The sequence below is a fragment of the Ostrea edulis genome, chromosome 3 (assembly GCF_947568905.1).
Source record: "Ostrea edulis chromosome 3, xbOstEdul1.1, whole genome shotgun sequence".
Lineage (NCBI taxonomy): Eukaryota > Metazoa > Mollusca > Bivalvia > Ostreida > Ostreidae > Ostrea > Ostrea edulis.
The window spans coordinates 34,570,727-34,585,220 of NC_079166.1; the positions used below are offsets into that span (position 1 = coordinate 34,570,727).

A 14,494-nucleotide genomic window follows, 5' to 3' on the forward strand; every position below is an offset into this window, starting at 1 on the left:
CTTTTCGCCATCTACATCAACGCTGCATAATACAACTCCAGGCAGCAGTGCTGAAAAAGTGAAGTGATGAAACTTGCGTATCCCTTTCAAGGGCTGAAAAGTGAATTTTATATACTCTTTCCATTCATATTATTTCACATTTCCATCCTCTATTATCACAGCCTCGTTACTTTTGGAGGACTTGGAGACTACGTCAGCAACATGCTGTAGGGTGTCACAATCTGATCTGGAAAAAAATAATGCATCGCCGCGTAAAGGTAGACTATTATAGAAATTCTCGATTATGCTAGATAGAGTCTTATTTTTTGAATATTAATTGATATTAACACAATATCACCTCCTGTACTTCTTTTTGATCTGAGCAAAGCCAGCATCCACTTGACATTTTGTATGCCCTGGTATCTGCATGTGAAGTTTAATTGCTCGATGTAGCCCAATCGTGACCCGTCATAGCAAATATCCAATCATATATCGGTTTTTGTTTTGACCTAAAGATGAAGTGAGCATTAGAATATTAGAAATAGCATATACATGTGAACAAAATGAATAGAACTAGGTGTATATGAAAAAATGAAGATGAAATATACATACCTGGACAGTTATCACAGTGAAGAACAGCACATTTCTCTCCCATGCTATAACTTTGAAAATGGTGATGAAGTATGCTGATGACTGTATTTGGCCCATGGGCATTCTTTCCATCTCTTCCAATGGTCTTCATCAATCAAATAATTCCGCTGAGATCCTGCTCCCTCCATACAAATTCCAAAGATCTGAATTTTCCGTGGTGTCTCAAAGAATAATGAGGTACAGACACACATTGCGCGAAGTCAAAAGTGTAGTGAGTTTTGAGGAAATCTGTGGAACAGGATCTAACAGGTGGCTCAGGAAGCTGAATAGACTGATGTTCTTCCCTGGCTTCTTTAATGCACTGAATGTAGAGGTGATGCTCCCTCTCTGCTTTTTCAATGTGATCTGTAAAATTTCTTGTTGCTGTAAGCTTTTGATTTTCAGATCTTGCATTCAAAATGTGCCCCCTGTGGCGCTCACAGGCACTGCATACATCAGATCTGGGGTTGGCAATCTGAATGTTTGGAAGGCAGGCAGACCAGATGGAATAGAATGAGGACAATTTGACAGCACGACTTTGGACCTCATGACAAGCTTCAACATATAACTGATGAATTTCGTTCTTTGGTGTTGAACAAGGTAGAAAAATGGGTGGTTCGTAGTCGCGACCTCTTGGAACAGCTGGCATAGGAAGTCCATTATCTTCAGAATATCGATTGATAAACTGCACGACAAATTCAATTTCTTCAAAGGACAGGGTATTGTGTGTTTTTTTTCCTATGTTTCCATATGTCCGTGCCTTGATTCCATTGGTCTTCAAATGCTTCACAAGATTTTTAGAATGTTTTTCACCAATGTCATGTAAAAATAAAAACACATCTTTACATACTTCCCGGTCATCAAAATTGTATTCGTATCTCTGTCGTTTGGCATCGCGTCTTGAAGATCCGCCACCAGAACTTTTACTTTTTAGTTTTCCCATAATGTACATATCCTTCTCTTCCTTAGAACGTTGTCTCATGGAATAAATATGGTGACTGATTTCTTCAAAACTAATCTTTGATATGCAATCCATTCTGCAGGAGCAGCCTTTGATTATCTTTTCACGAATTGTTAAGTCAAGATTGTTATTCTCCCAGTCCTCCTCCTCTGAATTTAGGTTTTTATTCTGATCATTATCAGGATGCACAAGTTGAATTCTTTGTTCTAAAATATTTTTGTTGGATTCATTTTCTGATGCAGATGAAATATCACTATCGTCTGAATTTTCATCAGATGATTCAACACTTTGTGAAGGAGGAAAATATTCCCTATGCCATTCGTCAATAATCTGTAACAAAATATCCCTGTGAAATTCTACATGTTCACATACCATGCAAATATTTAAACCTTCATGCATTTGTTTAAAATAAAATATCAAATACATTCATATTACAAACAGAGATGTTACAGTAGTACTGAATTTAAATTTTGACAAGTTGTTGATCTCAGCACAAAATGGTAATATTTTTTATTATTATTATAAGTATTAGATTGTTTATGAGCTATTCATTAAATAGAAATCCAGTAAATAGTATTTTTATTTATCATTAGCATGTTGATCAATTGAAATAAGCACCTAACTACAGAAATATTTTATCTGAATAAACGTGTACGACGGCATATATTATCAATCTACTTTGATCGCAATTCTACATGCAGAAAACTGCTCTGCACTCTGCATATTTCGATTAATAATAACCGCATTTGATAGAAAAAAATTGTATTCAATCTTTCCAATTTGAATTTCTCTCTCTCTCTCTCTCTCTCTCTCTCTCTCTCTCTCTCTCTCTCTCAGTAAGAGTCATCCACTATGGTCATTCTTATTAAACTGGATTTATGTATTCAAATATTTATTTGTTGAAACAAAACTTTACTTTAAAAATTGTTGATGAATTTGAAAAGATTAATAACATAATCTGTATCTTTATTATTTTTTTTAAATTTAACATTATCATTGTTTATTTATTTTTTGAGTAGCCACCGGTGAATCCGCCTATGAGATACGAAAACAGCGGGACATAACTCTAAATTTTATCCATTGACCTATAAATAGCCGCGATGAAAACAAGTCATTTTAGACACTAAATAAAGTTTAGAAAGCCAGATGATAACCCCATTATGATTAAGAACAATTAGTTATTTGTCTTTTTTAAAACTTTGTGAAAAATAACTAGGATATCACAAGCGGGACATATATAAGCACATTTATCACGCCTCAGACAAAATTGTTGAAATCTAATTGGTCAGATCTTGGTCACATGACGCCGTGAAAAAAACCGTATCATGCGAGTAAAATCCGTATTGGGCGAGTAATTTTATTTATCGTCGGGTTCGACTTGCAGCCGTGTCAAAAGGAAAGACATTTGACTAAGTTGTATGATATAGACCCCCCACATACACAGTTAGATGTCTTCGACGTGATAAATTCGTTACACAGTTAGTTAGTGACCTGATACGAAAAAATACATGGTGTGAAAAGAAAACCCGTATCGGGCTCGGCTTCGCCTCGCCCGATACGGGTTTTCTTTTCACACCATGTATTTTTCCGTATCAGGTCACTAACTAACTGTGTAACTAATAGTACATGCACGGAACTCAACAATCGCGAATGTAAACAAACGTACGTCATTGATTTATGTTTTAATGAATATCGGTAAAATAATTATTTTTCACTTAAATGACAAATCTCTAAATTGTATCATTTGATTTGTTTAATCTGCTTAATGCGTAAAATTGCATGTATATATGTGTGGATACATATGATCTTAGATTGAAGTGCACCTGCAGTACCCGTCAACATATATGCGCGGATCCCACACCTTGTGCATCGAAATATTTTATACCGAGCGAAGCTCGGACGGGCCAAAGGCCCGTCCGCGAAGCAAGGCTCTAAAGGTAACACGTATGTAAAAGAAAAAGTCAAAATCAGCAAAAGAAAAAGGGATAATCTCTATATACGTTCACTGAAATTTTCGTGATCCATATGGGCGCCGCCATTTATTTTTTCATTACCTGCTTCAACAGTTATTCGTGTTTTATTTTGAATGCCAATAATAGAAGACTCTGACGTACAATTCGTAATTTTAACACTCAGTTTGTTTAAAGTGAATAGTATAATTATCATTATAACAGGTTTTAGCAAATAATTGCATATAAAACCGTAATACGACTAAATAGATGAACGAGTTCATGAGTTTCTTTGAATAAGAATATACGATAAAATTACGGTTACATTTTTACCATTTTGAATTTATTGGTTAATTTTGTTTAGTTTTATAACGGCCTTTTTAATTGCATACGGAATGTATTACTGTTGTTTATAATTTTTGCTTTGAAAAAGAGAAAAAAAAAGTCAAGGCTAAATGTGACGTCACAATGCACAGTTTACGTCGCTTTGCGTTTTATTTCCCGCGTTCAGTGAATAGGCGGATCCTGTAAAACTGTTTTCCCATATAAACCCCTTTAATATTGAGATCTTACTCGGTTTTTAGCGCAAGGAAAATTTCATTAAAAATATATTTTTTTAAATGAATCATAACACATGTATACCGTACTTAACAGAATTATGATTACCACTTGCGACACTCCAATGACCATTACATGCTTCGCTCGGTCCAACGGTCACACCGTATATATATTAGGCCTAATTGTCACCAAGACAATATTGATTATGTCTGTTTATATAAAACTCACCTATAAAAAGTCCATGTTTTCCTCTTGTTAATTCCAGGTACATGTCGGCATCGTTCCAATCACGTTATATTGACAGCATTGCAAACATAAGTAACAGACGCAACTTGCAAATAATGACGTTATCTTTACCAGCGTTTTTCTCATTATGACGTCAATATACATAAGGGCCCTTTTTGCATGGGACGATTCATATATATATATATATATATATATATATATATATATATATGTGTGTGTGTGTGTGTGTGTGTGTGTGTGTGTGTGTGTGTGTTCAGCATAAATGGCTAGATACCTATGGTCCCGCTCTGGATAAAAAAGGGAGACAATGTGTTAAATGAATGTCAATTCGAGCCATTCAATATTATAAACAAATAAAAGTGGCATAAAGCAAATTATATGAACCATTAGTTTCAAGATATATGAACTTGTTTCGAGGAACATATAGGGACAAACCCATGTATGAACCACCTATAAACATCCAGATATGTTAAATCCTGCTCAAGACAACAAAAATATGTCAGTGTCCGAAAGGTATTGTCCGGGTGTTATAAATAATTCACAGTGACAAAACACAAGAATGTATCACATATGTACAGAGACAAATGGTCCCTTTCTGGATGAAAAAAAAAATCAAATATATCACAACACTTGGGAAGCTCAGTTTCCAGCAAAACAAAGCAAAACCAAACACAAGGATATTCCAAACATACATTGTACATGCATATATCAAAAGGCGTGTTATCATCTTTGAACATATCAAATTATGGCACCATATACTTAAAATGAATAGTACGGTTACAAGTAACTTCCATTGACAAAGAAAAAATGTCATTTTTTAAAACCAGAGATGCAAGATCCCGCTCTGGTCAAACAAAAAATGTCATCATATTTCAATCGATATGAATTCTGTTTACAAACCACTTGATGACAAAGAAACAGAGGTGGTACCAAGCGAATAATGCAGTGCCACTGACATATGAACTTCTTGAACTGTTATTCATGTATGCATGGATAAACATGATATTTGCAAGTAATGTAAATTGGGTTGAAACTTTACACAGGTACAGAAGACCAGTTTGCCTTCTTAATGCAAAGAGTGAACAAGTAGTAGAAAAGTGTGTCCTTCTGATATCAATTACAGTGTAATGTTTTTAATTTCAAGCGTTAAACAAATACTGGAAGGAGAGTGTTTCACGCTGATGAAAGGATGCAAACAATTGAACAATATGTGAATGATTACATGTATATTCAATCTAATCAAGATCAAACTTCTTAAATCCTTCTGTGTAAGAAGATCTGACATAATCCGACTAGGGGTCATGTTCATGCGAACTTTATGTTAGCGAATCAGCGCGTAGTCTATAAAATCGTCAGTGTTCACAATTCAAGGAAAATCGCTGCGATTGTTTGGTTTGAAAGAAAACACATCGCAGCTAGATGTGACGTCACATGCACCGCTTACGTCGACTGGCGTTTTATTCCTCTGTTAATATAAGTAAACCATCTTGAAAATTATTCAAATCGTACCCATCCCTATTCATACAAAAATCGCAATTTACAATTAATTTAATTTTGGTATCATTTATATCGTACGTTTTGTTGTTTGTATGAACGGAAAATATTAGGCATTATTGTGAAAGTTTAGAATTCTTTTTGTGAGAAAATACAATTTTATAGTGTGAAATGAACTTAGTGGGGGAGAGATTACTGACAAACACGTTAATGGTACAGGGATTTCAACAGTCTCGATTGAAGTCAGCATCTCGCAAATTCTATTGTCCTTTTAACGATCTAGTTCGTCAATACAATATATCATTGGGTCAAATGCTGTCTCACGTGTTTCATGCTGATTGTTAGGCCGTTATGGCACGTCTACCTGATCAGGATATAGTGCTCATGGCGGATGTGACCGGTCACAGGGGATGCTTGCTCCCCCTAGGCACGTGATCCCACTTGTAATGTGACCAGGGATCCGAGTTTTCCCAAATATCTATTTTGTATTGCTTATAGGAGTTATGAGATTTTTCACTGTTCGTTATATTCACCATTCATTGAATACATGAATAAAATGTTTCGGTCTGTATGCATGACTCCATATGGCAGATCAACACACGATGTGTTTGAACCCACATGATTAATATATTTCTGCACATTGTCCTGCATTAAACATTAATCAATACATCTTGTGTCTGGATGACCTGGAAACAATTATGCTTATTTGTGTGTTTATGGTATTGCTCTTATTTTTGCTAATGATGTATGTGGTACATTCTCAAATCGGACGTTAAACAATATGTAGTGAATCAATCAAACAAACAAGTGTCCGAAATATATCATTAGCAACAATAATATCAACCCAGCTACATGTACACATGTATCTTGAGCATACAAACCACTGAAACGCTGTACCACTGTTAAATGTGTAGGAAAGCCCTTGAAACCAAATTGTATTATGCAAGTATGTGAGCAAACACGTGATCCTGCAAAAAACAACAAAACAAGACTATATAAGGAGGTAACGAACCAGCATGAAAATTAAATGTAAAAATTGTGTCTGATCCTGCAGTGATTTTATATAAACACAATCCAAGGCATGAATATTAAACAGACAAAAACCATGAATCTTTGTGCAGGTTCACTGTGTAATTATGATAATATCACTCAGATAAATAATTAATGTACCCTGACATACCCGACGGCACAGACTGCAAAACCAAAGGTTATTCAAGCAATAAGATAAAGGTATACTGGCCTGAGATGTGTACTATGATACAGATGTCTGCATCCTTATAGGAAACGCAATGTTGTTTACTAACCGAAATGTGAGAGTATGATAATCGCGTAATAAAGGGATGCCCTTTCCATCCATCATTGAAGAAATTCGAGGTTTCAGTGTTGGGGCTCGTCTTGAAACATGTTATGACCGGACAGCACACAGACGGACATAAATTCAAATTCCCGACACCGACACAATGAATGATAATGCACTGCTGCATTCCGAAAAACACAATCCCGAAATTCAATAAAAATCAGATAGAACGTGGCTTGTCCTTTGTGTCAACAAATTAATAACGGTCACATGACCAAAATACCCAAAACTGATACATACCAAATCAAAAAAGAGTGTAAAACTAGTAATTAGTAAAGCATGCAATGGCTGCTGTAAAATAAGGTACATGTAGCCCAATAGGAGTAATTGATGCAAACAAAAACCCGTTGCTGTAAAGGTAGTAAAATATAATTGCACAGATAGCAATTACCGGGTAAACATAGTTTTGTAAGAAAAAGGAATATCATGATATATCATACACTTTGTCACATTAAGATTGTTTTTTCAAAAAAAAAATAACCAATTGTTCTTTGATCCTGATGATTTATCACTTATTTCACGTTATTACTGTTTTAACGAGACAATAAGCCCTGTAGTTCCTATTTATCCCTGATACACCGTTTGTGGGGTATAATGAACACAACATAACTTACCGATGTTGATACACTCTTGGAAGCGCCCTGGTATACTTGATTGTTTGTCATTAGTTTCTCATCGTCCATTAAAGCAGTGCAGCATGTATTGAAGAATGACGATTTTCCAGCGGCAGCTTGTCCAAGGAGCAAAATATTTAAGTAATTGATTCCACCATCTGGTTTGAATGTATTGATTTTTAAAAGGAGATCGTCCTTAAACTAGAAAAAATACAATACAGAACACATCACTTTGTTATTCACGACAGAAGACTGGGTTGCGTAAATCAATTTTATAATCAAAAGAAAATGTATATGAATTACTTTTATTTTTATTTCATCAACAAAAAGATGCATAAAGCCTAGGAAAGGATATGATGTTAGAACGGAAAAGCAAGGTATGCGAACGATTTGAAAGTCGCTTTGAAGTACATGCAATAGGATGCCGAGGAATATGTATTGATGAATTTAGCTCACTTAAACCGAAGGCTGAACTAAGCTTTTCTGATTAGAATATGTCTATCCTCTTATGTCATTACGCTTGTCATATATCCACGCTTGTTCAAATAAAGGAAGGGCAATGATTGCGTTTTATGAATTATTGCATGTTACATTTAAATACTTATCTTCACAGAAATCACAAGTGCAATTTTAACAAACCATGACACAATATATTCTTGAGTTAAGGAAACCGAAATGGGATGCTATGCTTACTCCTCCTTGAAACCTGATTCCACCTCTGATACATGTATAGCCAGGGGTCCGTATTTGCTTACCTTTATGAGATTGATCACTATTCTTTATCTTCACCTTACATTATCCAGCTCAAGGATGATACAGTTTTCAAACGGGAGATAATAACAATAAAATTCCCCTCAAAGGTATTGAAATAATTAGAGGAAGAAACCCCAAAATTGGATGTTATAAAATATTGATAACACAGTGTAAACTTTGTTTAACTAGAAGTAATGTCTATTCTTACGGGTGGATAATCAGGGAATAAAGAAAAAAGAGCTTACAAGAGGCCCAAATGTCTGATCGGTCACCTGAGTATTTGTTACGTTTCTCGAACCCCAAGGCCTATAAAATGTGAAATAATTTTCCTCCTCTGTATATCGAAGTTAAACTCTAATATTAAGCACAGCAGCAGTGTAAAACAAGATAAGCTCTCAAAACACTAATGGCCCCGAAAGTACTCATACTGATGACAGAAGTTACATATTATATATTAGTTTACCACTATATGAGTATTTTGAGTCAATTTTCGAGTCAAAACCCCGGGGTTGCAAAAAATCACGATTTTAGAACATCCTTTTCTGTTTTTCATAAAAATGCATTTAGTTTTGATACAGTACTAACAAAATCAAAGTCTTTCAAATGATAAAGACAATAATCACAACAATAATGTTGTACCTACAGTGGAACCAAAATCTTTATCAGTTAGAATTTTGATAATAGGCTATTTGTACCGTTTTGAATATCGATTTCATCTCAATTTTGTGACCGGTCGATGGGGGATGCTTACTCTTTCTAGGCACCTATTTCCATCGCTGGTAGGTCCAGATCCCCGTGTTTGCCCAACGTTTTATTGTAAATTTTTATAGGATTATAAAATTGATTACAGTTCGTTATCTTTGCCCTTTGTCAATGACATCAAAATAGATTTTATTTAAATGTTACATACCAAGTTTCCCCCACCCTGGATCCAGAGTTTCTAACACTGGGATAATGAAATGTACAAATGTGGTGGAGACCTTCCTGCTTTACATTATTATGCATTTAGTTGGTTTTTTTTTCTTAGAGAGGTGCATTTGTACAGAAGAGTTTTGAAACGTGATCAATTTGTAGCAGTTTTTGTCTTACTCATATGACCCTTCGGGTGCGCGAGTCCTGGAATTTACAATTTATGCCCCTTGTCTCAAATATGTTTTATACAAAGTGTAAAAATGTATTATGAAATTTACAATCTTGTTAAAGGGCTACTACCAAAATCCATACCCTTAGGATTATGAAATTTATGCTTTTGATAATGGGCTACTTGCTCCATTCAGATTCAATTTGGTATGAATATCATCAAAAAGATGTCATTTGAATGATTTACACATAAACCCCATGTACTAAGTTTGACTCTGCCCCGGGGTCAAATCAAACCCGGGGATCGTGGAATTCACAGTTTTGGTAGATTACGTAATTATGCATTTAGTGTTCCTAACGGATGTGTGGTTGTGGACATAAGTTTTGATTTTATTTTTATTTTTGGCACATTTTGCCCCACCCCTAAAGCTATAGTGGTACAAGAGTCACGGAATTCAAAATGTATGTCTATTTTGTCGCAAACATCCTTCATATTAAATTTGAAAAGAATTGCAATGGTAGTTATCAAAAAAGAAATAAATGTTCTATTGCTAAAACATGACGGAGAATGGATGAAGGACGAAGACCAATAGTGGTAGATTACCTGAGTGGCTTGGTTGACGTGAACGTTTACTCTTCAACCACTGTATCTAGGTTTACATCCTTAGTCAGAAACATCATCATATAATCTACATCCACGTTTCTTCAAATGATGACCACGAGGTTAGAATGAAACCAAAGATGGGAGAGGTGGAACATTCATAGCAATATTTTTGAAAACCACTTTATATTTTTATTTGTAACAGCAAGACTAGAGTACGTAAAATGCAATTAAAATAATGCTTATGTACATGTATATTTAGTTTAATTACAATTGTTTCCCCAAGGATAGGAATAGGGATAGCAAGAGAGGACATAACTGAGATTAGAATTTTCTGAAATATTATGAAAGGTGAAGACAACGAACAACGAGAAATCCCATAACTCCTATACGCAAAACAAAATAGAGAGTTGAGCAAAGACGGACCCCTGGAGACACCAGATGTGGGAACAGGTACTTAGGAGGAGTAAGCATGCCCTGTAAACCGGTCACATCCGCCGCGAGCCCTGAACCCCGATTAAGTAAACGGAGTTATCCGTAGTCAAAATCAGTGTGCCCAGAACGGCCTAACAATCGGTACGAAACATGTCAGACAGCATTAAACCCATTTATATGTTTTATTGGGAAACTAGATCCTTAAAATGACTATAGAATTCGCAAAATTCTGACTTTAAACGAGACAGTTGTTTTTACATGAAAAAACTATTTTGTGGATTCTTTTAAATAAAAAAAATAGATATTTTGAATTAACAAATGAAGATAACGATAAGTGATCAATCTCATAATTCCTATAAAATGTTTAACATTAAGAAAAGGGCAACCACTGATTAAGAAAGTATCAGACGTTGGATCAGGACGCCGTTTCATCAATAAGTGTAAATTTTCAACTAATTAGATCTCACGCCGACTACGTAAATCTAGTTAGGTATAATCTTAGTTTAGCGCAAACCGCGTTTCACAAAACGACGTAAATACATGCGTACGTTACTATTCCACTAAGTTTCCAACTAAGCTTACGAGCTTAGTTACCGCATCCTGGGCATGCGTACATCATACTTTCGTTTTTATCACTGGACCAAAATAATGAATGAAAAGAACGCAAAGAAAATGCACAAGCGGGATTGGGAGGAGACAGAGATGGCCGTGTTGGCAGAGGCAGTGAAATGTTCCAAAGCCATACTATTTGGGCACTGCATATTAAATCAAACATATCAATCCATAAATAAAATTTGTTTTATCTATATATGCCTATGTATATATTTTACATCTCTTTTCTACAAAAAGTTTTATGATTTCAAATGTTATCATATTTTAAGTGCATGTAGGTCTACACGATACATCTACATTGTACATAGCTATTAACTATATATTTATACTTTAATTGGATAATTAATGTAGACTCATATGCCTAAATATGTTAGTTTGGGATTATATACAGGCACGTACCATCGTTTTGAAAAGTGACGGGGGTGCAGCTGGAACGTAAATTAGATGCTGACTTTTCAAATAACCTTTTGCAGTGATTTCCACAATTTTTATCTCTCTCAGGTTTCATTTTCTTCAATCGTGGGGATGTTAGAGTATTCTATTATGAGTGCCTCAAAACATTTTCCTACAAACATCATGTGTGTAGAGGGGGTTGGGGGTTGGGTAGAATTCATGATCATACCTCGTTAAATAGTTGTTATTCATAATTTCCTCTCATTCACTAACAGTACAAAATAAAAAAACCTTGTATTGTTAAAAAAGTGGAGTAGTAACGCAGGGTGAACCCCCCCCCCCTCGCATTCACTCCGATTCGTGCCTATAATATACATGTACATGTAGATGTTTTTCTTTATTTGATAACATAAAATATATATCTGTACGGATTATCCTGCACATCACTTATCACCGAAATTCGTCAAGTATCAAACTGTTACGAAGACAATTTTTTTTGGGAGAACTTTATTATTGATATTTTAAAAATCTTCCACAAAATCCCGTCTTAATAAATACATAATATAGTTATATGATGCATCTCTTAAGACGGGGTATTTTTTCAAGATTTAAGATATACCATGGAAATAGTAGATCTTAAAATAACTGTTCATGAAGTATACATTACACTCCCGTAAATCCACCCACCATACGACAGAGATCGGGCTCGCTAATCATTTGTTCCAAGTTAGTCAGAGCGGAAATTTTGAAGAGATTTATAAATAGCCTACATATAATACAACAAAGTCAGTGTTCCCTTTACGGTGGGCTACTTTACAAAGGGATTTGGGAATAACACTGTACATTCATCATTCATGTACAGATAGACACTTGTGAAAAATAATCATACAGTGAGTAAAAGCAAGCCATAAATTTACTAGTTTTCAACGAGAAGTAACCCTTATGACCTTGGATATTTATCGTTGAAAACCACAGGCACTCGACGTTTTAAATATCTATAATAAAAAAAATCTTCCTGTAAACATAATATTGACAAGGTATACCATGCCGCCATCTTGGTTTTCGTTTTTATCAGCTGCATCGCTTGAAAATTTCGGCGCAAAGTTCGATATAATACAATAATTAGAACCCTACCGTCTAGCAACAACTCTGTCAATATCCTATCTGTCGCATCGTTATGGAAAACTCGAAATAATGTCCATTGATCAGATATAATCAAGCATCAACTATCGTCTACTGCTCCTCAAAATGCGATAAATCCTGATCTAGGGACGGAAGTTGACATCATTATGCAAATGAGAATTCCCTTGCTAATGTACCCACTGACGCTTGTGCCGGGGGAGGGGGGGGGGGGGGGGGGGGGGCACTGAATGCAGGGTAGTTGCAGTCCTGCAAACAATAAAACTCTGCACAATTGTGTGGTTTCGGGACAGGCTGACACGGGAAATTTAGTAAATCTATCACATCACCAAATAACATTGGAAATGTTCATGACCCCCCCCCCCCCCCCCCCACCGCCCCGCTTCAACTCCAACCCACGTTTTGTCACCCATTGTGACAGCAGATAAGCAGGACAGGACATTTGCATGAATGTATAAATGTTACTGTGCACGTTTGAGAGTATACCCACGTGTAAGCGCGCGTGCGTGTGTGTGTAAATTCAATTTTGAAGTTTTCTTATTACGTTATGAAATTTATTTTCAACAGAAACGAATGCATGAATAAGTGAAGTTATCATGTTTAACGTTTAAAAAAATAAATAAAGTATATATTAATAGAATAATGTTCAAGATCTATTACCTCGCTCACTAGAACATATTTACGGCTAATTATAATATTTACTATTTTTAATTTTATCGACCAATGAAAAAAGGGCTATCCCAAAATTATGTCAACGTACGTCCACCTTTCAGCGATTTCTCGCATTTGAGAAGCAGTAGACGATGTTTGACGGTTGATTATAGCCGATAAATGGACTTTATTTCCAGTTCACCATGACGATGCGAGAGGTAAGACCTTGACAGAGTTGCTTGTAAACGGTAGGGTTCTAATTATTGTATTATATCGAACTTTTCGCTGAAATTTTCAAACGATGCAGCTGGTAAAAACGAAAACCAAGATGGCGGCGTGGTATACCTTGTCAATATTATGTTTACAGGAAAACAATTTTTTTATTATAGATATTTAAAACGTCGAGTGCCTGTGTTGAAAACGTCTAAAAGCATCCCGTCTTTTGATCACGACGCAAAGCTCGTCGGTAAAAAGTCCATATATATTTACAAACAGCTAACAGTCGGCCATGATTTTTGCTTACGTAGGTACTTACGTAAGGATTTGACCTGGCGTAGTGTTTCTACTAGTTAGTATAAAACTTGCGCAAATTCTAATCTTACACCATTTGATGAAACGGACGTACGTAAAATATTTAGTCTAGTCAGAAATTTACGCCAAACTAAGCTTACGCAACTAGTTACGATGTTTGATGAAACGGCATCCAGATGCTTAAGAATCTATATAATCAAAGCAACGATTAATATATATATATATATATATAAAGCACAGAAATAAAAATGAACTCTTAAATGAACATAATTGCCCTAAGTGAAGAAATAATTAATATAAAGCACAGAAAATTTCACATTATGTGGATACCCACTTCCGCCCCTACCCGGGGTTGAACTCACGACCTGGGGAACCAAATCTCCTAACTGCATGTAACCAGCGCGCTAGACTGCTCGACCATCTAGGCAAGTCTGGAAAAAAACTTGCTTTCGATGACGATGGAATTCTCGCCACGCTGTCACACGCTACACGGTCATTGAGAATGGAAAT

General features: G+C 35.5%; 1 protein-coding gene across 2 annotated transcripts in view; it reads right to left on the reverse strand.

Annotated features, from left to right (window-relative positions):
• The window catches only part of LOC125675367 (interferon-induced protein 44-like), a 58,287-nt gene that overhangs the window by 16,862 nt on the left and 26,931 nt on the right, over positions 1 to 14,494 (reverse strand). Inside the window, exon 1 of one of the 2 annotated variants that reach the window (XM_056160542.1) lies at positions 7,789 to 7,984. The exons of the other annotated variant lie outside the window; for it this stretch is intronic. Coding sequence (XP_056016517.1) covers positions 7,789 to 7,857 — 69 coding nt within the window. The 5' untranslated portion in view covers positions 7,858 to 7,984. Of the gene's footprint in view, positions 1 to 7,788; positions 7,985 to 14,494 lie in introns of those variants that run through there. 2 annotated transcript variants of the gene reach the window in all.